This window comes from Rana temporaria, chromosome 4, assembly GCF_905171775.1.
Source record: "Rana temporaria chromosome 4, aRanTem1.1, whole genome shotgun sequence".
Classification (NCBI taxonomy): Eukaryota; Metazoa; Chordata; class Amphibia; order Anura; family Ranidae; genus Rana; species Rana temporaria.
The window spans coordinates 293,494,582-293,517,568 of NC_053492.1; the positions used below are offsets into that span (position 1 = coordinate 293,494,582).

The 22,987-nt window shown below is 38.5% G+C and overlaps 1 protein-coding gene across 13 annotated transcripts in view; it reads left to right on the top strand.

The window, feature by feature from the left end:
* EYA4 (EYA transcriptional coactivator and phosphatase 4) overlaps positions 1-22,076 on the top strand; it is a 377,003-nt gene extending 354,927 nt beyond the window's left edge. For all 13 annotated transcript variants that reach the window (XM_040350451.1, XM_040350452.1, XM_040350455.1 and 10 more), the window contains 7 exons: positions 427-516; positions 7,309-7,367; positions 10,406-10,566; positions 11,085-11,199; positions 15,602-15,723; positions 17,512-17,612; positions 21,113-22,076. In XM_040350451.1, the coding sequence (XP_040206385.1) occupies positions 427-516; positions 7,309-7,367; positions 10,406-10,566; positions 11,085-11,199; positions 15,602-15,723; positions 17,512-17,612; positions 21,113-21,193 (729 nt within the window). In that variant the 3' untranslated portion in view covers positions 21,194-22,076. The remainder of the gene's footprint in view (positions 1-426; positions 517-7,308; positions 7,368-10,405; positions 10,567-11,084; positions 11,200-15,601; positions 15,724-17,511; positions 17,613-21,112) is intronic.
* Positions 22,077-22,987: the final 911 nt, after the last annotated feature.

Sequence of the window (22,987 nt, forward strand, 5' to 3'; positions counted from 1 at the left end):
TCCTCGAGTATAACGCGCACCCTTTGAACTTTTTTTTGGGTATAAAATTTTGCGCGTTATACTCGAATAAATACGGTAATATTGTTGCTGTGTATGTATATATATATATATATATATATATATATATATATATATATATATATATAAACTGGTATTTAGGAAGTCCCATTGCCATTGCCCTTATTTCAGGAAGGTACATTAAAATAATAAATATAGACATGTACGTAAATGATAGCAATGGCAGGAAATGTGCTAGCCAAGATTAGTGGTGATTTAGACTTTAAGATCTCTGAAAACACTCTGATAGCTTTTTTACATTTACAGGCTTCAAAGCAACTAAATATGACAACTGCGATCAAATCCTTGATGTGAATTATTTTATGTTACATATCTCATTGAGACTTTGTAATACTTCATGTTTTAAAGGATTCACCAACAGCTGTGACTCTTGGACTGAGGATGGAAGAAATGATTTTCAACCTCGCCGATGCACACTTATTTTTTAATGATTTGGAGGTAAGCCAGAATGTTTGGTGTACTTGTTGCTAAATTTGGTCTGGGAGTGCTTGTTCAAACAGCTGTTGCTCTCTCATTTGATGAACTGAGATACAAAACTAGTGTGTTTACCAAACAAAACATAGAGAATTCATTAGTAATATTGTTTGTAATTTCAAAAAAAGTTCTATAAATCCTATGGTGCATGCATTAAAGATGGATGTAGCAGTGGAGGTACAGTGTTGGTGCAATTTACAATATTAGTTGTATTCGTATGATATCTAACGTGTATTTCTACTATTGCAGTCAAATTTGATAAAAACCCATTATATGTTTGTCATGTGTTCCTATTCACACAGCATACCTAAAACATTTACCTTTTACCTGTATATGTTTCTTAGGAGCAAGCCTCATGGCAAACTGCTAGAATATCTATAATGCAAAAAGCTAGCATCTAAATCTTAATGCAGAACCAAAAACAACCATTTTAAAAACTTTGGATAGAGTAAATAATGTTTATAACCCATTATATTGTTTTTTTGTTTTGTGTTTTTAGTTTTTTTGCTGTGTCCCACTGGGTAGATTACCTTTCACTTCCTGTTACCTATCATTCCAAAGTGAGGAAATCCCTGGTTGTTACCAGGGTCACCAGAACTAGTGCCCCCCAATGGAAGATAACCACACTATTCCTGTGCTGGTGACATTCCAAAATTTGGGATTTTCTTTCACTTTCACTATAGGTAATCATGGTAAACAGGACAAAAAGAGTAGGTTAATCTCCCTATCAGGGACATAGACAGCAAAAAAATTAGACCAACTGACAGTTGGTCTAATTCCTCTCCAATCCATCCAAGATATTAAAAAAGTGTTTATTTTAGTTATACTTTAACCCTTTGTTATGATAGTCAATGTTAAAATCTAGTTTACAACTGATAGTGAGCTTTTCAGCACCATACCGGCAGCGTTTTTAATGACAAACACAGCTACCTTGCCTCCCCCAAAAACAAAATAAAACAAAGTAGTATTTGTCATTGCTGAGTTTATCATCTTGTCATACTTCTTGCCCTACTGAATTTTCAAACACAACAATGGGTCAATATGGGAAGAGCAGTCTATCTTACCAGAATAGGGCAAAAGAATTTGAGGCACTGGATCCCCATCCCATTATCTTTTAATTCTTCTGCAGGGTTATCTGTGTACTGTCTATTCTTACATATGAAATTTTAATAATAAAAAAAAATGTGACTTCCTTCTTCTAATTCAGGTACATCAAATTGGGGTTTTAAGGGTAACATTGAGCCCTCTTGCTACTACTTTTTGGCCCTCAGGGGTTTAAGAAAGAGGCAACAACTGCTGGCTCATGACTTTGAAAATGTGATTTTCTGCCTCAGCCAGTCTTTACTTGTGCTACTGTGTTTTTTTTCATGGTGGTTATCTGGGCCTCTATGTTTCTCTGCATAATTTATCTGCAGAAGTTACACCTCATTGTTGCGCTGTTATGCAGTTTCTTCAATATTTCCTCCTTTTCTAAGTCACCAGGACTGTATTGTCCTTTTAAATGTCAGTTTTCAAAGTCTGCCTGCATTCTTCATCAGTTGTGATATTTGGAGGGGGGGGGGGGGTTCAGGATAAGTGCACTCTAAGGCCTCGTACACACGATCGGAATTTCCGATGGAAAAAGTCTGACTGACTTTTTCCATCGGAAATTCCAACCATGTGTATGCCCCATCTGAGAAATTTAATCGGACATTCTGATGAATTTCATCATAGATTACATAGAGAACATGTTCTCTTTTCCTCCAATGAAATTCTGTCGAAATTCCGATGTGAATTTGGTCGGACAAAGGTCTGATCGTGTGTACAGGGCATAACAGGCTTTGTGGAGCAAGATAGAATTATTTTCAACTTAAAAGGCTTACCAGCAGCAAAATAAAAGTTCTTGTCTACAAAAGAAAACTCAAACACTCCTTTTTCAGGTCAGTATAGTTCCTTTAACAAAGAGATAAGAAGCTTCAATGAAGCAAAGTCTCAATGCATTGGCACCACAGGGCCCACCCAGCAGTGGAGCTTTCTCACAAGTGTATTCAACATTCAAAAAAAGTGCAGTATTCAGTAGCCCTCCAAACCACTCCTCTCCACTTTCTCCCTTTTCCTTATCAACACTCTCCATCGTAAGCTCTTACTGTGTCGCTTAAAGGGATCAACACCTGCCGCACAAAAAGAAGGGATACATGCCTGCCACTCAAGGCACATTTTGGTCTGTACAATATATAAATATCCTATAGTCACATCAAAGGATATGTTCACCTTTGGAACATGTTGCTGTACATGTTCCATTGGTTGTTAGCATCTGCAGCCTCTCCCCACATATCTCCCTCCCTGTGACAGTGAATGGGGGATTCTATCCTCTCATCTGCTGTCACAATTTAAAAACAGCGTTGCTAGGTGAAGCTCCAACCACATGACCAAGTAATTTATTCACAGTGGGGTGGGTGTAATGTGTTAGTTCACCTTTTCATTTTTCCGAAAAGGTGAACTAACACTCTAAAGACTTAAGGCTGGGGAATACATTGCAAGTTCCTGTGCCCTGCAGGCTTGATTGCAGAAATTATTAAATGCAAATAGATCAATAGATCATTGTTGCTACATTTACTACTTTTTTTTTCTACAAAAGGTGGAGTAAAGCCCCATACACACTATCAGTCAAACCTTAAGAGTTTCAATTTGTATGCAATCAGGCAGGCCCTTGCACTACATGGTTTTGGTAAATCTGAAGAGAAAAACCTGCAGGAAAACTGATAGTGTGTATGGGGCTTTAGGCTTTGATCCTTTCTCACTTTTTGTCCATACAGTCGATATTGTGCACACATTTTATTTCTTCTGAAGAGAGAGAAGGACTATCTGTTTTTGTCTGTCCCCCACCAATGTCTATCTTCTTAATAAACTTCATCCCAATTTGTCATGTGCCTCAACGGACACATATCTGTAATAGATAGATAGACAGACAGATAGATAGATAGATAGATAGATAGATAGATAGATAGATAGATAGATAGATGCACCGTACTATCACATAGAGAACTTGTCAACCCCATTTTGATAGAAAAAATTAAAGTGGTTGTAAAGGCAGAAGGTTTTTTATCCTATGATGCATTCTATGCATTAAGGTAAAAAGCTTTCTGTGTGCAGTAGCCCCCCTCAAACCCCATAATACTTACCTGAGGTCCATCTAGATCCAGTGATGTTGCAAAAGTGTCTCGGCTGCTTGAGACTCCACTCCTCATTGGCTGAGACAGCAGTGCCGTGCCATTGGCTCCCGCTTCTGTCCATCAAAGTCAGTCAGCCAATGAGGAGAGAAAGGTGGTGGGGCCGGGCCGCTGCTTGTTGTGGGTGCACTCAAAAGGAGGGAGGGGCCCATAAACACCAAAGAGGGACTCGAGAAGAGGAGGATCTGAGCTGCTCTGTGCAAAACCAATACACAGGGCAGGTAAGTATAACATGTTTGTTATTTTTACCTAAAAACAAACAATACTTTACAATCACTGTAAATAAAATCAAAAATACCCCAAAACATTTTAATGCTCCAGCAGGTACAGGCATATGCGAATATAAATGTGCACGTTGTACGTGCCTACATATAAAAACATATTGGGGTTGTTTTACTAAAGGAAAATAAACTGTGCACTATTCTAGTACATTTGCTCCAGTGAAGTAAACCTTCACTTTACAAAGAATACCCAATAACATGCAAGGGGAAAAAAATATATAAACAGAATGTATGCTTGCACATGATTGGATAAAGGAAGTCAGCAGAGCTTCCCCTCATTTACTAAGCTCTGGAGCAACTGCACTTGCAGAGTCTATTTGCTTCTAGTAAATCAACCCTATTGCATCATAAGTATTAGGTATCGCAGTGCTGGCCGAGGTGAAAGCAAAAATTCTAGAGCCATTATTCATAGTTTATTCTAAATTGATGAGCTGTAAGGGCCAACTGTCATCCATGGACAATTTTGCATATCATACTTTGTTACATTTCATTGTTTTAAAGGTTGACATGTTTGGTATCTATCGACTCAACACAACCTCATCTTTTATCTGTTACATTTGACCAAATATTGAATAAAATATTGTGTTTGTGTGCTCTAAAATTACCTCTAACGGTTTGATAAATCATTGCCCTAATATAGTGTGACCTAAACGATAGCAACATTTTATTCTCCAGGGTCTCTGTTTTAGGGCATTGATAATGGTTTTGGGGTTTTAAGCAATTTTCAGACCTAAAATGTTTTAACGTGTGCAAAACAAACAAAACTGTATAAACAATTTTTGCAGCAAACAGTTAACCCAGTCAAGATATAAAAATTAGTTGAATGGTTCTTGTCAACAGTACTACTACAAGACTTCCATGAAGTCTTATTCCTTGCTTCTTCTTTTTTTTTTTTTTACCTTTTCCAAAAATGTGCCAGAGTTCTTTCCAGCTTTTAAAAGTGGCTTCACATATTTTATACTGCCTGTGCCTGTAGATCACTGTTTTAAAAATACAGGGATAACAGACAGCGACTTCAACTGCAAAACTCTTGAACCAAGAGAATAGAAAGCAGGTTAAAAAATGAAGTATGGGATTCGTGAAAATTCAAATTTTACTCACCTAGGTGGGAAAAAAAATGATGCTCACTTAGGTGGATGCAGCATCAGTCCAATGCTGCATCTGTCCCCAGCCAGCTCTAGACCGTGAACTGAACTCTCGGTCTTCAGGCTGCAGAGAGCTGGTGACTGTCAGTCAGTCTGCAGGCAGCCTGTCGTGGGTAGGCCTGCTGGCACCCATAGCTCTGCTCTTTCCACAGGCTATATTCAGCACATTGATGATATAATCACTGCTTTTACACGGTAATGTCTGTGTTTGAAAAAGAATTTGGTGCACACAAAGTGGATTTATATTCTTTCAAATTATTTTTTTTTAGCCCAAAATTCTGCTCTAGGGAAACCTTCCATGAGAGAAATATGGAGAACCATGTCTGATCTCTCCTTCTAAAGTATGCAAATGTGTTTTGCCCAATTTTCTTGGTCTGCATACTTCCTCATCAATGACTTTTTCATAACCAGTTTACCTGAATATTAACATTGCTAAACCACTGGTAGGGATGTGCAGATGCCTGTATGAATGGGCACTCAAATTCTCTTTAACCTCCCTGGCGGTATGATTATGTCAGATTTTTGATGCTCAAAGAGGTACATTATTTTGCATAGAAATGTGGCATTTTATATTGTAGGCCTATAATTCTAAAGCCCCGTACACACGGTCGGACCTTTGTCCGACCAAAATCACATCGTAATTCTGACAGAATTCCATCAGAGTAAAAGAGAACATGTTCTCTATCTAAACTCTGATGGAATTCATCGGAATTCGCAATGGAATTTCTCCAATGGGTCATACACACGGTCGGATTTTCCAATGGAAATTCCGACCGTGTGTACAGGACTTTAGGAATAACTCACTTAAATCTGACCACACAAGAGTCTATTAGACATCCTGGGTATGATAAAGTTTGAAACACAAAATCATAAATTATAATATAATTAATAATTATAATTACAGTAATAATATTATAATAAATTTTATTCAATATGAATCAAATCAAAAACACTGAAATTTTCTCAGTTGCAGAATCGTCGCTGTTGTCATTTTCAGTGTCTGATGACAAATTTCCCCACGAATCACTATCGCTTAATTCTGCAAGTGATTCTAATTCACTATCACTGTTTTCTAGCTGATCAAAAACCGCCTTTGACATAAAGGGACACTTTTTGGATGTCATGGACATTTTCAAGTTTCCAGGCAGAAAGAACAGTATATATAATAAAACAAATTGCATGCAGGGCACTGGACAATGCACTAGGGACAAAAGAGAGGTGAAATGATTTGATACAGTAATGTAATCTTACAGATTACATTGTATTGTGTGTGTTATGTATTTTTTACTTTTTGAGTTTGTCGCCGGTCTCCACCCCTGTACGTCGCGACGCTGCAGGAAACAGAGCCCAGAAGAATTATGAATCAGGCGGATGATCTGGCGGAGGATACAGTGGGGGGGGACATCGCAGGATCCTGGGGACAAGGTAAGTACTGTATACTGCGATGCAATCCTGAGTGTGTGTTACCACTTTTGGTAGTGAGAATTCACCCCGAGCCTAACTCTGGAATACCACTAGGGAGCTTATAGGACAATATTTCATTAACAGAATATTTTGTATGCACATTTCAAAATATGCTTAAAATACCTTCTATCTATCTATCTATCTATCTGTCTATCTATCTATCTATCTGTCTATCTATCTATCTATCTATCTATCTATCTAGTAGTGGGTTAAACGGGGAGTTATAAATATTTTTTTTTTATGTGGGATCATTTCTATTGGAAGTATCGAATAGTGCAAATTATTGAATGTTGGATATGATGGAGCTATTTAATAATTCCAACACTTTCCTATTTCTGGGGAGTTTTGATGAAATTGCAAATGTCTATATTAGGGTGCCATCTTCTGGCTAGATGCAGATAATACACCTAAAGAAAAATGTAACTTCTTTCTTTCAAGATGCTGTTCCTTGCCACATTGGTAAATTAGTCATTTGCATATCTAAATAGAAAACACTTTAAGAGATAGTTGTGTTTGAGACATTATTCACAAAACAGCGCAATACCCCAGTATAAAATGTTTTAAGCTTGCTCAGGCATCAGTAACGACAGTCACTTGAAAGGCTGTGTACTATGTGACAAAAAGATGTTAATAATTAGTGTGCATCTTCTTCTCCAGGAATGTGATCAGGTCCATGTAGATGATGTATCTTCTGATGACAACGGCCAAGACTTGAGGTAACATGGTTTTAAGCTATAATGATATACTAAGAAAAACTGATAAAAGAAATTGTGCCATAGGTTGCAAAAATAGTGGGGGCACACTATACACAAAAATGAAAACACAGTCAACCCTCCATCCAAAAGAGCTCTACACTGCTAAAAATAATCCAAAGTGCTGTGCTTAAAGTTCATAAATTGAATAAATATTCTTTGCAAAATAGCATATGCGCAGATGGCAGCACATCCTATAAAACATTTTAAATAATCCTCACACAAACCTTTTCCATTAGTCCTGCAATAAGCATTTAATCAGCTAAAAAAATGGACTGACCACGAGTCCTATGCTGGAATGACCTGGGTCATATGTGGTAAAAATGCTGATCAATAAATATATTAAGTGACGTGTCCTCATATAAAATATCATTCTCATTCCCTTCACCTCCTTCTTTTCCCCCCTTATCGCTATCGAGTAAGTTTGTCTTTTCATAAAAAAAAAAAAAAAAAAATGAATTAACCCTTTAAAAACCCCTTTACTCATGCACATTATGCATCAACCTGCTCAAATCACAGCCAGTGGAAGTGACACAATAAGGAGTGGCAAGCTGGAATGCGTCCTAACCACCAGACCACTACTCGAGGAGTAATGAAGGGGCAACAATTTTCATCTAAGAAACCATCTTTCATCCACACATAAGACTCCAACATAAAGTATAGCAAGGCCTTTACCACTTCAATACCAGACACTTTCCCCCCCTTCCTGTCCTGGAAAATTTTCTAGCTGTCGCAATTTGAATGACAATTGCGCGGTCATGCAACACTGTACCCAAACAAAAAGTTTTATTCTTTTCTTCCCACAAATAGAGCTTTCTTTTGGTGGTATTTGATCACCTCTTTATTTTTGAATTTTTGTTCTATAAAAAAATAAAGACAAAAAAAAATGATGGTCACTGATAGGCAGCACTGACGGCACTGATAGTCGGCACTGATAGGCGGCACTGATGGGCACTAATAGGTGGCACTCGATAGGCACCACTGATGAGCCACTGACAGGCATTACTGAGTAGCACTGATTGACACTTTGATGGGGCACTGACAGGCATTACTGATGTGACACTAATTTTCACTTTTTGGGCACTGGTTGGCAGTTTTACAGGCACTGATATGCATTTATAGAGGGGGACAGGCTGGCTGGTGATGTGCACTGATTGGCAGCTCATGGGCACCTTTGGATGGATGATTATCAGCACAGGTTCTCCCTGTCAGCGTGAACCGAGGAAAGGCGCTTACAGACACTTCCTGGTTCACGTGATGATCAGCTGTGATTGGTCACAGCTGATCATGTGGTAAGAAGCCTCTGTCAGAGGCTTTATACCACGATCTGAGTTGCGGTGTGTCAGATTGACACATAGCACCTCAGATCACTGCGCTGCGCACCCCTGCAGGCGCACACCGGCTATTTTATCCTGATCACGTGAGAAAAATGAATTTCAATGCTTCCGAGCATGTGTCGACTTTATTCTGAGCATGCGTGGGTTTTTTCTCCATTGGAGTTGCACACAGACGATAGGAATTTCCTAGAATTTTTTTTTTTTAAATTGAATTTTTTTTTTAAACATGTTCTATTTCTAAACACCGACGGAAAAAAGTCCGATGGAGCCAACACAGGATCGGAATTTCTGATGAAAAAAGTCCATCTGACTTTTTTCATCGGAAATTCCGATCGTGTGTACGCGGCATAAGAGTACTAGTGGATTGATACTATCAGCCTTTTCTCCACTTTATTTTGCCCTTGACCAACTGTTTATTCACAGTTCATAGGTTGTTGTCTCTTTTGAATGGAGCAATAGCTTTGTGGTCTTTTTTTTTTTGTGTGCTACATCTGATTTCACACCTGAATGGATCTTTATTTTAGAGGTAGACTTTAGGTTTATACTGCCACAGGCCACTTTTACTATGTTACCTGCCCTCCAAAGTATGGTTTTGTTAAGCCTGAGTGTTTAAGACCACAAAGTTGTGTGTGATTCATCCAAAACATGGTACATGGGCAACATGATCATTGTACATGGGCAACATTATTATGAGTATTTCCCATTCGCTTCCACACTCAGATGATGCAGCAATTATTAATGTAGCAAAGCAACACTAAAATCTTAATGTTAATAGGTCTGAAATTTTGATAGGTCTCTTGCTGGCAAAACTTTACGTTATTCATTAAAGTGGATGTAAACCCAAAAGATTTCCCGTGTCAGTGGTGTGTGTCAGTGGACAGTGTCAGTGGGGTAGTGGACCGTGTCAGTGCTCTTGGGGCTCTGGACCATGTCGGTATGGGGGGAGGGGGTGTGGTTGTGGTGTCAGTCATTTTTTATTTTCATTTTCATGTTTTTATCTTTTTTTTGCAATTTTAGTTTGATATCTTTATATAGTTTTTATCAGCCCTGTTGGGGGCTTTGGTGACATGTCAGGGGTCTAAACAGAGAACCTGACATCTCCCCTTTGAGACAGAGAAAGGACAGAGGACAGATTCCCCAGTCCTTTCTCTGCATTGAAGATGAATGGAGAGAAGACAGTGTGCAGGAGTAACTGGAGCGCGCTCTGCTTCTTTACAGAGCGCGCTCTGTCACTCCTGCACATGTACTTCAGTCTCCCCTGGCACGAGGCTCGTCCTCGCAACGCTGGCGGTGGGCGGAGGAGTCCTCTGGCGTCACGGCTCTGTCCATCGAGCGCCGGGAATCAGAAACGCCAACCAATTTGGCGATATTGTGGGGCTCCTTTACAGCTGAGGGGGTGAGTAATAAAAAAAAAACAATACATGCAGGAGTCATGTATATCATTATAGATATTAAATATGTTAATATCTTGTAAATGATGGTAGTGGGTTTACATCCACTTTAAGTTCATCAACCAAATCACAAAATCTGGCATATATAAATGTGTTTTCCTTTTTTATTAGAAATCAAAATTCATTAAAAATCTTCTTTTTGTTTGCTTTTTTCACAGATGATTTTTTTTTTTGTTTAAGTCCAATATATTGATAAGAATTGTCATTCTTATAGTTCCTACAGTTTTGCCACTGATGGTTTTCGGGCAGCAGCAAGCAGCACAACGTTGTGTTTACCGACTGGAGTCAGGGGCGGTGTGGACTGGATGAGAAAGCTGGCATTCCGCTACAGACGAGTAAAAGAACTGTACAATACTTACAAGAACAATGTAGGAGGTATTTTGTACAGTCTGTTTTTCAAATATAAATGTTTAGCTCCTCAGATTTTAAAACAAATTATCCACTGCATGCTAAATTTAACATTTACTATAAGTAATTTAAATAATATATACGTGAATAAAAATATAGGTTTTATATTTATATACAGGATATATATTAAGCAGATTGTATGATATAGTGGTGTTGCTCTATTAGGCTACGTAACCCTGAAAACATCTATAAATGTATAGGTGGTAAGCACTATATTTTACAATTTCTTTATTTTACAATAAAGAAAATAAATTGTTCACTTAGTATAGGGTCGCTGAGTGTATAACTATGTGCTATTTCATTATACACAAAGCTATCATTCAGCTATGAACCTTTCTATATAATAAATCAGAAATCCCTCCATAATAAAAGGTTGTGTATTATATATTTTTTTACATTTTGGGGAAAATTTAATGGAAGAAAACATTTCACATTTCCATGAAAGCAGCATTTAATCTATGATTTCCTGCCTGTTTGTGTTGAAGGACTTTTTGGCCCAGCTAAGAGAGAGGCCTGGCTTCAATTGCGAGCAGATCTTGAAGTCCTGACAGACTCCTGGCTCTCAAATGCACTTAAATCACTATCACTCATTAACACAAGGTAAGTCAAAATGTATGTTTAGATTTCATCACTAAATGCACAGTTACAATGTCACTTAAGATTTGTTTTTCTAAATCACATTTTTGTCAAACTAATTTAAAGCAGATACAAGTGTGGTCAGGCCATACAATAGTAGGCAGTGTTTTTATTCTAGAACTACACATAATCTTTGTGACCATACGTGGCTGTCAGGGTATCCTAGTCATACCTTAACAGTTGTCTTACACAGTATATTGGGTTACTTTAAACATACTGTCAAGGGCAGATTCACCAGAAAACATTTAACATAGTGACTAAAATCAAGCTACAGCATATCAAACTACAGTAAGAATGATTAAGTAAAACAAAATTAACTGATGGAGCATGCTTTTTCTGTTATATGTAAAATGTATTGCACACACATTTGATGAAAAATGTATGCAAAATATTCTAAACGTATTATATATAGTGAGTATTTATGTATTTTATATTCTACACATGGTTGAGATGGTCACTTATGTTGGAACCAAGCTTCAATTAAACCTTTTTTTTGCTTTGGATAGAGTAGGGAAGGGTTACAATTAGGTTTTAAATGCCAGAGAAAATATGTCATCAGCACACCAAGGATAAGGATATTTTTCATAAAGATTCTGTATTGAAGAGATCACATCACAAGACTGTGCTTACAGCAAAAATAGCAGTCAGGAGACAAAGCAGCATGCCCTCTATTCTGATATACAATTTATAGATGTAAAAAACAAGCTAAGGGGCAACAAAAGCCTTGTGAATATATCATAATATGCACATGAGTATGTGTATCTTCAATAAAGAAAAAACTGTGCATATACCCTAATGCATGTCCAATTACAGAGCGGTCATGGCAGCAATGATGATTTAACCATCCAGCGAAACTCTTCTCTGGAATTAGCTCTCCAGCTCACAATACCAGCAACCACATATAAATAAAGGAAAATAAAGCCACAATAGCGCAAATCCACAGAACACTTTATTATTAAAATCCAGTAAAATCACTCACATTCTGAATGCATTTCCAAGCCCTTATCATATGTACAGAGAAACAGTGGTTCCGATTCACAATGCTAAAATGCGTGATGGCGAGTCCTGGCCTACACTTTTGTATAAAGGTTAACATCTCCAGGAGATTGAGAATTGTACTACAAGATATTTTCACAAGCATTAGGATATTCATACATGTTTTTCTCTATTTTTGAAGGTATGTATTGTTGTGTGTATATTATGATATATTCACAGAGGGCCAGATTCACAAAAGAGATACAACGGCGTATCTCCTGATACGCCGTCGTATCTCTGTGTTAGGGCCGTCCTAACTTTGCGACTGATTCATAGAATCAGTTACGCATAGCTAGCCCTAAGATCCAACAGGTGTAATTGAATTACACTGTCAGATCTTAAGGATGCAATTCTAGGCCGGCCGCTAGGTGAAGAGGCCATTGCGGTCGGCGTAGAATATGCAAATGACTAGTTACGGCGATCCTCAAACGTCCGCGCTGCCCGTCGATCTAACTTTACGTCGTTTCCGTCGAGTTACGCCGTGTAAAATTAGGGCTGAGCCCTAGTTGTCCTAAGCCATGTTAAGTATGGCCGTCGTTTCCGCTTCGAAATTTTAAAAACAACGTCGTTTGCGTAAGTCGTCCATGAATGGCGCTGGACGCCATTTACGTTAATGTCAAAACAAATGACGGAGCATGCGCAGTGCGTTCGGCGCGGGAACGCGCCTAATTTAAATGGTGCCCGCCCCATTTGACTGGGGCGGGCTTGCGCCGAGCGCATTTACGATACACCGCCGCAAGTTTACAGGTGAGTTCTGAGAATCAGGCACTTACGCTGTAAACCTGCGGCGGTGTAACGTAAATCACATACGTTACGCTGCCCAGGAGCAACGTAATTCTATGTGAATCTGGCCCAGAATGTGTAAATATTTTTTTCACTTTGAGGATAAGCACTGCCTCTTAGCTTGTTTTAGATCATCATCATGCCTGGCAAAGAGGTCCTGCCTGGCCCTGAAACATTCACTATTTACAATGTTTTCCAAAAAAAAATCACTTTATGATCTTTGGTGTGCTCACAAAATATTTTTTTTATGCTTTTTGCTTATTAACCAGTCAGAATTAGCGACAGCACCATTTAACTTCAGGCTTAGTCTTTTCCGGAGTATGGTTGGAAAATAAGTGATATTATGTGCGTGGTAATTATGGCCAGGCTCAGTGGTCCATATTTTCAGCATGAAATTTATGGAAAGTTTTGGACCTAGGAATATATTAGAATAAAAAAGATTGTGAATTGATCCAAATGACATTTTTATATTTCTCACAAATAACAATACATACATTGTTCATATAATTATTGGTTATGGTGTAGATTGATACACTAATTACAGTGTAGCCCTTGTAAAATCCAGTTTTTCTTAAAGTGGTCTGTTGCAATAAAATTCAAGGTCCATTTCACTGCCTCCCTTCCTCCCATTCTATTAGTGAGTGTAAAATGTAACTGTACAGAAAAAAAAGTTAAGATTTAATAATTATCTCTCCCTCTTACACACCCTTAACCTATGCAAAGAAGAAGTCAAACTCCTGGAAAGATTCCTGGGGAACACAAAGCTACTGAAATGTCAGAAGAAGACACTCTGACAATGAACTGAAGTGCCTTTGAGATTTCAATTGCTCTGCATTTAACATGAATCTTCCCAGAAGGATGGTGATATCACAATGTAGAAGATAGGAGTGAAAATAGTATACAATCTAACTATGATAGTTGTACAGTACGAGGCATAGGCAAAGTATTCATAGAAACAACAAAAGTACACCCCTGTGCAAAAATGTAGTGTCCCAGTAAGGGGATTGAGAATAGCTCTGCGTCTTGAGCCACAATCCTTGCTGCCCTCTCAGACTAGGGATGTCCTAAAACCATTACACAATACTAACAAAAGAGGGCACACCAGCCTAGTGCATTATCCCACAGCATTTATTGAAAAGCAATTCTATAAAATAATACTCACAAACAAATAAATGATTATCGCTCATCAAGCTACTCGTTTGTAGCCCAGTAGTCCATGACACAGTTCACTCCAAAGTCTAGGGGGACCTCAGCAGGGTCCTTACTGGCTGACACATTTTGAAGGATACACCTTCTGCCTCAGAGCACAGGGGCTGTTCCCTGTCTTCCTAGACTTTGGAGTGAACTGTGTTGGAAACTACAGGGCTCCAAATCAGTACCTTGATGAGTGATTTTAATTCATCTGTTTGTGAGTATTATTTTATGTGACTGCTTTTCAATAAATGCTGTGGGATAATGCACTAGACTGGCACACCCTCTTTTGTTTGTGTTGTGTCATGGTTCTTGGACATCCCCAGTCTGAGAGGGCAGCAAGGCTTGTGGCTACATCTCAAGACGTGGAGCTATTCTCAATCCCCTTACTGGGACACTACATTGCTGCGGTATAATGTACTAGGCTGGTACACCCTCTTTTGTTTGTGTAAAGTATTTATAGACCCTGGATAATATTGTACCTTAAGGTGATTGTACACTGGCAAGCTATTGAGGACATACCCCCTGAGAACCACCCCTATAACCCTACCTCACTCTATCAGTCCTCAGTTTTGGTTTAGTGTTCTAAGGTGATGGGCCTCTTCTCCTTCATGGGGAAATCACTTTTAGCTTAAACTGCTTTTCTTCAAGCTGTATCTCATATTAGGCCCCTATTGCAACACCATTAACTTCCTTAGGATCTCAACTTGTTCTCTCTGCCCTACAGAAATCCCGCTTTGGACCTATATGGGATATATTTCCTTAGATGACCGCTCCTTAAAAGTAGCCTTTTTTGTTGCTATCATGTCTGTATCTCCTGTAAGAAGCCATGCACCCAACATATAGGGTGTCCCAGATCACAGGCAGATCTTTCTTATTGGTAGCTTTTTTTTAGCCAGGCTGTGGGTAAGCTGTGATGGGCCTAAAGCTATGGCAATTGGATTGACTGCAAACTTTTAAAACTACACAGTGTTTTTAAAAGTACTGGGGCCCCTTGATTGCATAGTGCATTGAATTACTATGATGTATAATCAATATTAAAATCCATTAGGCTTAATTTACAAAGCTTAAAGCGGAGATCCGGCGTTAAAAAAATAAATAAATAAAAGTCAGCAGCTTCTGTGAGTAGGCACAGCTGTGTCACACATTTCACAGAGCCTGCCTTCTGAACTACATATGAGCTGAGAGGAACAGTTTCAGGAGGTAGAGTGAGTACAGGAATCGCTGCTTGCCATCAGCAATGTCCCATGGGATATTAAGCTTCTTTGAAGGCAGAGAGTGATATAATTGGAGCTGTATAATATGTTAGTTCTATAATGTAATTTAATTAATGTGAACTATGTTCTTTCTTTTTCAGGAGTAATAGTGTGAATGTTTTGGTGACGACAACGCAGCTTATTCCAGCACTTTCAAAGGTTTTGCTATATAGTCTAGGAGGAGTATTTCCAATTGAGAATATATATAGTGCAACAAAAATAGGTAAGAGTGTCAGTTATTGTTCAAGTAGAAATAATCAAAATGCTAAATGTGGATAATAGAATACCAGACAGTTTTTAATATGTCAAGTTTGATAAATGTGTTCTTTTTGTGTGTTCATTTGCAATAAAATTGCAATGTGTTCAAACAGGCACACAGGCAATTGGTACTTCCTTTTTCCAGCTTGGGATGGGCACCCTTCACCCAGTGGATGGAAAATAGACAACTGTGTTCCTTCTTCCATTCTCTCCCTCATAAGGAATCCTTATCTAGAGACCCAGATTCATTTGAATCCTTACTTCTATAGGATTCTCCACCCATATGTACGCTTTCGGCAGTTTATAAGGTCCTCCTCTCCAAGAGTTATCCTGACCTCCTGGAGTACACAACCAAATGGGCTGCAGACCTTGACAATGAGTTGTCAGATGATGAGTGGGAGAAGTCTTTTTCTTTTACCCATTGATTATCCCTAGCGAGCAAAGCACAAGAGATCCATTTGCAATTGCTTACTAGGTGGTATCGGTGTCCTACTTTGCTTCATAGGATTTTCCCTACGATCTCTGACCATTTTTTAAGCTGCTTTACAGGTACCAGTTCTTTACTACACATTTGGTGGGAATGACCCCCTATCCATGTCTTTTGGTCTCTTGTTTTAGGTGTCTACACTGCAGTCACAGATAGGACTGCCGCTAACACACCTAAGGTGGTTTTGCTATCCATTCTATCAGGTTCTAACAGGTCCGTACAAGCGTATCAAATGGCATATCTTGCAACACTGCTCGTCTGCTGTGTGGTTGGTTATTCCCCACCATTGGTGAATCACCAGACTTGGCTCCCCTGGAATGTTTATAGAGAATCCTCTGAGCTATAAGACCTTCTGGCTGGGTAATATCCAGTTATTTTCTCTTTCTCTCTTGGTGGAACCCCCCCTTGCTTGTTTGGGGGCCTTCATTAGGCAGTGTTCTCTGCCCTTCCCCCTTTTCTCTTTAGTCACCCCCTCATTTCCCTGCCCCCTCTCTTTTTTTTGTTTCATGGATCAGGATGGAGCTCTATGATGGGCAAATAAAGATTGGTGCTATACTCATCCCCTCCTTGGGGAAGGAAAGCCGCAATAATGTGTTGATCTACTGAGTGGGGCACCATTCTTGTGCTGGGGCACCATCTTATGCACTGGTTTATCTTGTGGATGTATTTTTCACTCCCTAAACACAGTTTTGAGGGATTATTTCGTTTTTTTTTTGTATTCTCTGTAAAACTCCAATAACCTTAGATTGAACACAAAATTGCAATGTGTTAATTTAGTTTAAAATTTTTGCTGTGATAGTTTTTGGCTGTACATACACTGTACAGCCAAAAAATATCACAGCAACATTTTTAAACTAAATGTAAAAACTAAATGATTGTGCACCTTTGCTTTTGTGTGTTGCCCATAACAGCCAATCACCTTTCAAGCTATTTCTCAAGGACGAGTTAAAAAAAAGGAATGTGTGATGTTTCCCAGGAAAAATCCCCGTCTTTTCCCTATACAGTATGAGCACCACTTTTAAAAATTTTCGGACACAGAAAGTTTTCTTACAAGTTTGAGTTTAATTCTGCTCAGTAAATTCTGTGCAAATGGCTATATATAAGGCAGTCACTGAAGAAAGCTTTGCATTGTTTAGCAGGCAAAGAAAATTGTTTTCGGTGTGTAATGTTCAGATTTGGCTTTCACTTATGTTGTGGTGGGGAGTACCCAAGTTAAGCAGCATATGCTTATCAGGTAACTGAATTCTGATCTCATTTATCTTACAGGGAAAGAAAGTTGCTTTGAACGTATAATACAGAGGTTTGGCAGAAAAGTAGTGTATGTTGTAATTGGGGATGGTGTAGAAGAAGAACAGGCAGCAAAAAAGGTAAAAAGTTTCACTGCATGCCATTAACATTGTATTTACATGTGTGTGTGTGTGTGTGTGTGTTTGTACATGTATTAGAATAATGCCACTCTGTGCTGAACTTTTTTTAAAGTGACTGTAAAGGACAACATATGTGGAGAGCAGCAGAGCAGAGCAGCTCTGATCCTCCTCTTCTCAGGTCCCCTGCTGGTGTTCTGGGCCCCTCCCCCTTACCAACTGCCCCCCATAGCAAGCCACTTGCTGTGGGGGCACTTGTACATGCTCGCATCTGAGCCAGTTCTCTGCACCCACAAGACAAGGGAGCCTGGCTCACCCCCACCCTCCTTTCCCACCTTACTGGCTGTAAATGACAGCTGCTTCTCAGTCAATCAGGAGAGAGAGTCCCGAGAGAGCCTTGGGTCTTGTGCACATTGCTGGATCAAAATTGGGCTTGGGTAAGTATAAGTGTGTGTGGGGGGGGGGCTAAGGGGAGAGCTGCACATTGAAGGTTTTTTAAAAAACCTTCAGCCTTTACAACCACTTTAAGGCCGGTTTAAACTCATATTTACCAATAAATGGTTCTCTTTTATGTTGGACACTTTTAATGTTAACTAAAGGCAAGATTTGGATAGAGTGGCAAAGGGTTAGAACAACCGTAAGACTGTTTGTGTCCTCACTAGGGACATTTGCACTCTCTAATTTTCACAGAAATGTCAATGTCACCAGGAATGAAATTACGGGTAAATAAAACATTTTGAATTGCCATCTGAACAGGAATAGAGGGGAAATATATCACTTGGTTTTGTTGCAAATGTCTAAGAGGGTATTTCCCTCACATTGGAAAGATATCCTCCCACTACTTCCTATTGAGTCTACAGGACAGCATATGCATGGAAATCTCCCTAATAAGATACAGCACAAAACACTGACAGTGTTACCCCTCTCCTACTTTATTCAAAATTTAAAAAAAAGTTTTGTCTTTGGATATACTTTAAGCTCAGTTTCTGTCTAAAGACTATTCATATTAGATAGCTAACTTATTGGTTCACCATAATCTGTCAGTTTGAAATATAGATTAATAAAGCACAATTGGAACAGCACTGATTTACACTTACCTGGTGAACTTTGTCCCCCTAGCCAAAAAGCAGTAAAGAAAAACTAGAAATAGTAGGTCCTACTGAGGCCTTATTCACACTTCAGCTAGGCATCTTTATTTGTTTTCCTGGTCTTGTTTTAGCATCTGTACAAGTGTCTTTGCAAGTTTTTGCTTGTGTTTTCAGGTTTTAGAGATTTTCTAGAAAAAAAAATTAGCCAAGGGAAGGTAGTATGAGTATGGTATGTGGATTGCGCTCCCCTGGTGGTTAATCTAAATCCACCTACTTCTGGGCACTATTAACAATTATTAGCCCCAATACATATCACCTCTATTGACAATCCACCAAATATATGTGTCTATATAAATGTGTATCCAGTGCTCATATACAAATATTCTTCTCAGGAAAATGTAAAAAACACATGCATATCTGTGCCATATACGTATTAAATAGTGCTCTTAAAAAACGTGCATTCCCCTATATCAAATTTAGGGAATCCTTACCACAAGAACAAACAACTTTTGCAAAAAACACAAAACATAAATAAAAAATAAATAAATAATAAATAGAAGGATTTCTAGGTTGATCCGTTTTTCCTTTTAAAAGTCCCAATATGATGGCCAAGTGCTCATAAAACAATTAAGGCTTCTCCTGTGAGACGTTAGAACACCACGTGTTTTCACCACTTCTGTGATAGTCCCATCACCGTAAAAAATGGGCACTCACCAGATCTCATTTAATAAATGCCTTTGGTTCATTCCCAGGATAACCACTCCTCTTATGTGATTCCAATAACTGCCAGGTGCCTTGGGTATACTAGTGTGGTCTCTCTTTTTCTACAAAAGCTCACAGAGCTTATATGCAAATATGTGAAGGATATAAGCCGTTCCTCTCGTGTTCCCCCTACGCCTATCTTGCGATTCCTGAGGACGCAATATACCTTGCGAAACGCGTAGAGGCTGCTGACATCTACAGGACCATGCTCTGATCGCAAGATAGGTTTAGGGGGAACATGAGAGGAACGGCTTATATCCTTCACATATTTGCATACACGGCTGGAGAAGCTAAAATGTGAGTGCAATACCTGTTTTTAATTTTAAAAATATATTTTTTTTATATACTACACTATGAGGGGCACTCTTTCTCTGTGAGCTTTTGTAGAAAAAGAGAGACCACACTAGTATACCCAAGGCACCTGGCAGTTATTGGAATCGCATAAGAGGAGTGGTTATCCTGGGAATGAACCAAAGGCATTTATTAAATGAGATCTGGCGAGTGGCCATTTTTTTACGGTGATGGGACTATCACAGAAGTGGTGAAAACACGTGGTGTTCTAACGTCTCACAAGAGAAGCATTAATTGTTTTATGAGCACTTGGCCATCATATTGGGACTTTTAAAAGGAAAAACGGATCAACCTAGAAATCCTTCTATTTATTTTTTATTTATGTTTTGTGTTTTTTGCAAAAGTTGTTTGTTCTTGTGGTAAGGATTCCCTAAATTTGATATAGGGGAATGCACGTTTTTTAAGAGCACTATTTAATATGTATATGGCACAGATATGCATATGTTTTTTACATTTTCCTGAGAAGAATATTTGTATATGAGCACTGGATACACACATATATTCGGTGGATTGTCAATAGAGGTGATATGTATTGGGGCTAATAATTGTTAGGTGGATTTAGATTAACCACCAGGGGAGCGCAATCTACATACCATACTCATTCATCTTTGGATGAGACACCATAGAGTGTCTTGCACCTTTTTTTCTGATTGCAGCACACCCACCATTACAGGTTGATTTTGTTTTTTCTTTTGCGCTAGCAACACCCGTATCATATAAAGGGAAGGTAGTAACCTACTAGGAAAGCAAACATGACAAACACACATGTTACATGCATTTTCACCCATTTTTCACCCATTTTTCACATGCCAGGTGCTCCTATTAAAGTCTGTTTGGCCAAAATACATGATTCTGCCATAAAAAAGCATATGTACTTTTTTTGCAACAAAGATTAGGCTGCAAGACACACTATGGTCAGGTATGAATGGGATTTTCAAGTGTTCAAGTGCTTCTGGTGAAGCTTTAAACTGCATTGCTTAGGTGAAAATGGGGCTTAATTGTTCAGTGTATCTAAATCACAAGAGTTGCTGAAGTAAATTAGAAATTCTTTCTTGGGTAAAACTGTAAACATATATCTATTTCAGCTCTTTACTCAGAATTCCAAATTTCGATGTATACATATCAATAACCAGACTCATCAAGTGCACACAGACAGAGATTAAATCTGATGTGGCTCAAGCCTCTATGCTAAATAGTTGTAAGGAGGATGCTCTCAGCATTTTAATTTCTCTCTAGAATGCTATTATTATCTGTAACTAATGTACCCATAGTATAATTTTTCCCTTTTTATTTTCAATGCAGAATAACATGCCTTTTTGGAGAATATCAAGTCATTCAGATCTTCTGGCTCTACATCAAGCACTGGAATTAGAATATTTGTAACTATTTGCAACGTGGACGGCCTTTTTTTTTTACATGTATATAAATATATATTTTAAGTACACACTGAATTTTTATGTGTGATTTAATGCCTCAGGCTTTTTACACACATGGACTGTCTTAACAAAATAAAGGAAATACATTACAATGACAAAGAATTCAGACTGCTAGAGGAGAGACAATGGAAACACTGAGTGCGGCACAGAGACTCTTTGATCTTGGACCGTTGATAGTCGAAAGCATTGGCCAAAGCAAAGCCTTCATTTCTAGCACCGTAATGGAGCATGTAGGTGCAGGACCCTGCCGAAGTGTGGCGCATGCTTTTTCCAACCGAAGAGGTGGTGTTCAACATTCCTCATAATGGGATCTCATTCTCAGCACTGAGGTGTGAATCAGACATAAACCTACCTAACCCGGAAAATCTGAATTTAGAATGCACTCCAGCTATATGATGACAATCATGTCTAGACCTGTAATTTTGTGTAAATTATTGAAAAAAAATAATAATAATTTACTGTGATTTTATTAGCAGCTGATTTTGAAAATTGATGTTACGTTTGTGTTTTTTTTTTTTTTTTGCAGAGGGATGGTTGGGAAGTGGGTGATGAGATTTAAAAAAAAGATTATTGCGCTGTCTGTTTTATAGGTTTGACAATCCAAATGTGCATACTGATTTGTTGTGCCTTAAAGACAAGACAGTGTTTGTGTGTTACAATGTAATTTTGGGTAAAAAAAAAAAAAAAGAAGAAAACTCACAGTTATGTGAACTTTCAGTCAGAATGATTTATTCGTTCATGACCAAACTGACCTATACAAAAGGAAAAAGTTACATCATCAGCAGCTTTTATTTGTTGCAGGAATAAATAAAAAAAAAAAATCATGGCAATATGTTTAATAGTTATTTAAATTGAAACGTCAGATAATACTAGAAGAATGCTAAACTATTGATCTCATTATATCTCCTGAGTCAAATTTCACCCAATGCAGTAAGTATATGTTTAGGAATGTACTTGTTTGCTTTTATTTCTCACTGTTTTAATTTTCCTAATATTGATTGTCAAATTGTTTGATTATCCACAAACCAGACACATCTACATGCAAATATTCAAGAAAATCCTATATGTTTGCATTGCTAATTATTCTTATTTCCTTATTACTACTTTGTTTTTTAAGAGTTTGCCATTCAGAGCATGCCCAAATCAGTGTTTGTCTGTTTGTGTCACTGATAACATCTGTCAACCCCAAGGAGAATAAGTAAGGTAAGGTGTTAGATAGTTGATCCTGCTGTTGGTGATGCATTACCAGTGGACGAACCATCAATGAAAAAACTCCTAACAGGTGTCATTTCCACATTTCCCAATAATTCTGCTAGGGAAGGAGCAGTGATATCTCACTGGTCCATCCAGCAAAGACGTAACTCTGTTGGAGAAGGTAAGTGGTCACCATCATCAGGATCCCTTGTCTTGCATTACCCTAAGGCCCACCTAAGACTTGTGCATTGCGGTAAACCACACAGTTCACACTGCATTACCACACCACACTGTAACATATATCACATTGTGGGTTGCATTGCGGTGCAATTTAGTGCCATCCTAATTCTCAACTACAGTGGGTGCCAACACGTCAGCACCAAAACACATTGAAAAGTATGTACTGTGCACTGCAAAAAATAAAGTGGTCTCCAAACGGCGGCCTCTGGGTCAGACGCAGCCCTTTGCTTGCCTTTATCCAGCCCAGTATTCCTCCCACAGACATCAAGGATGGGGCACAATTCCTCCCACTGACACCAATGATGGG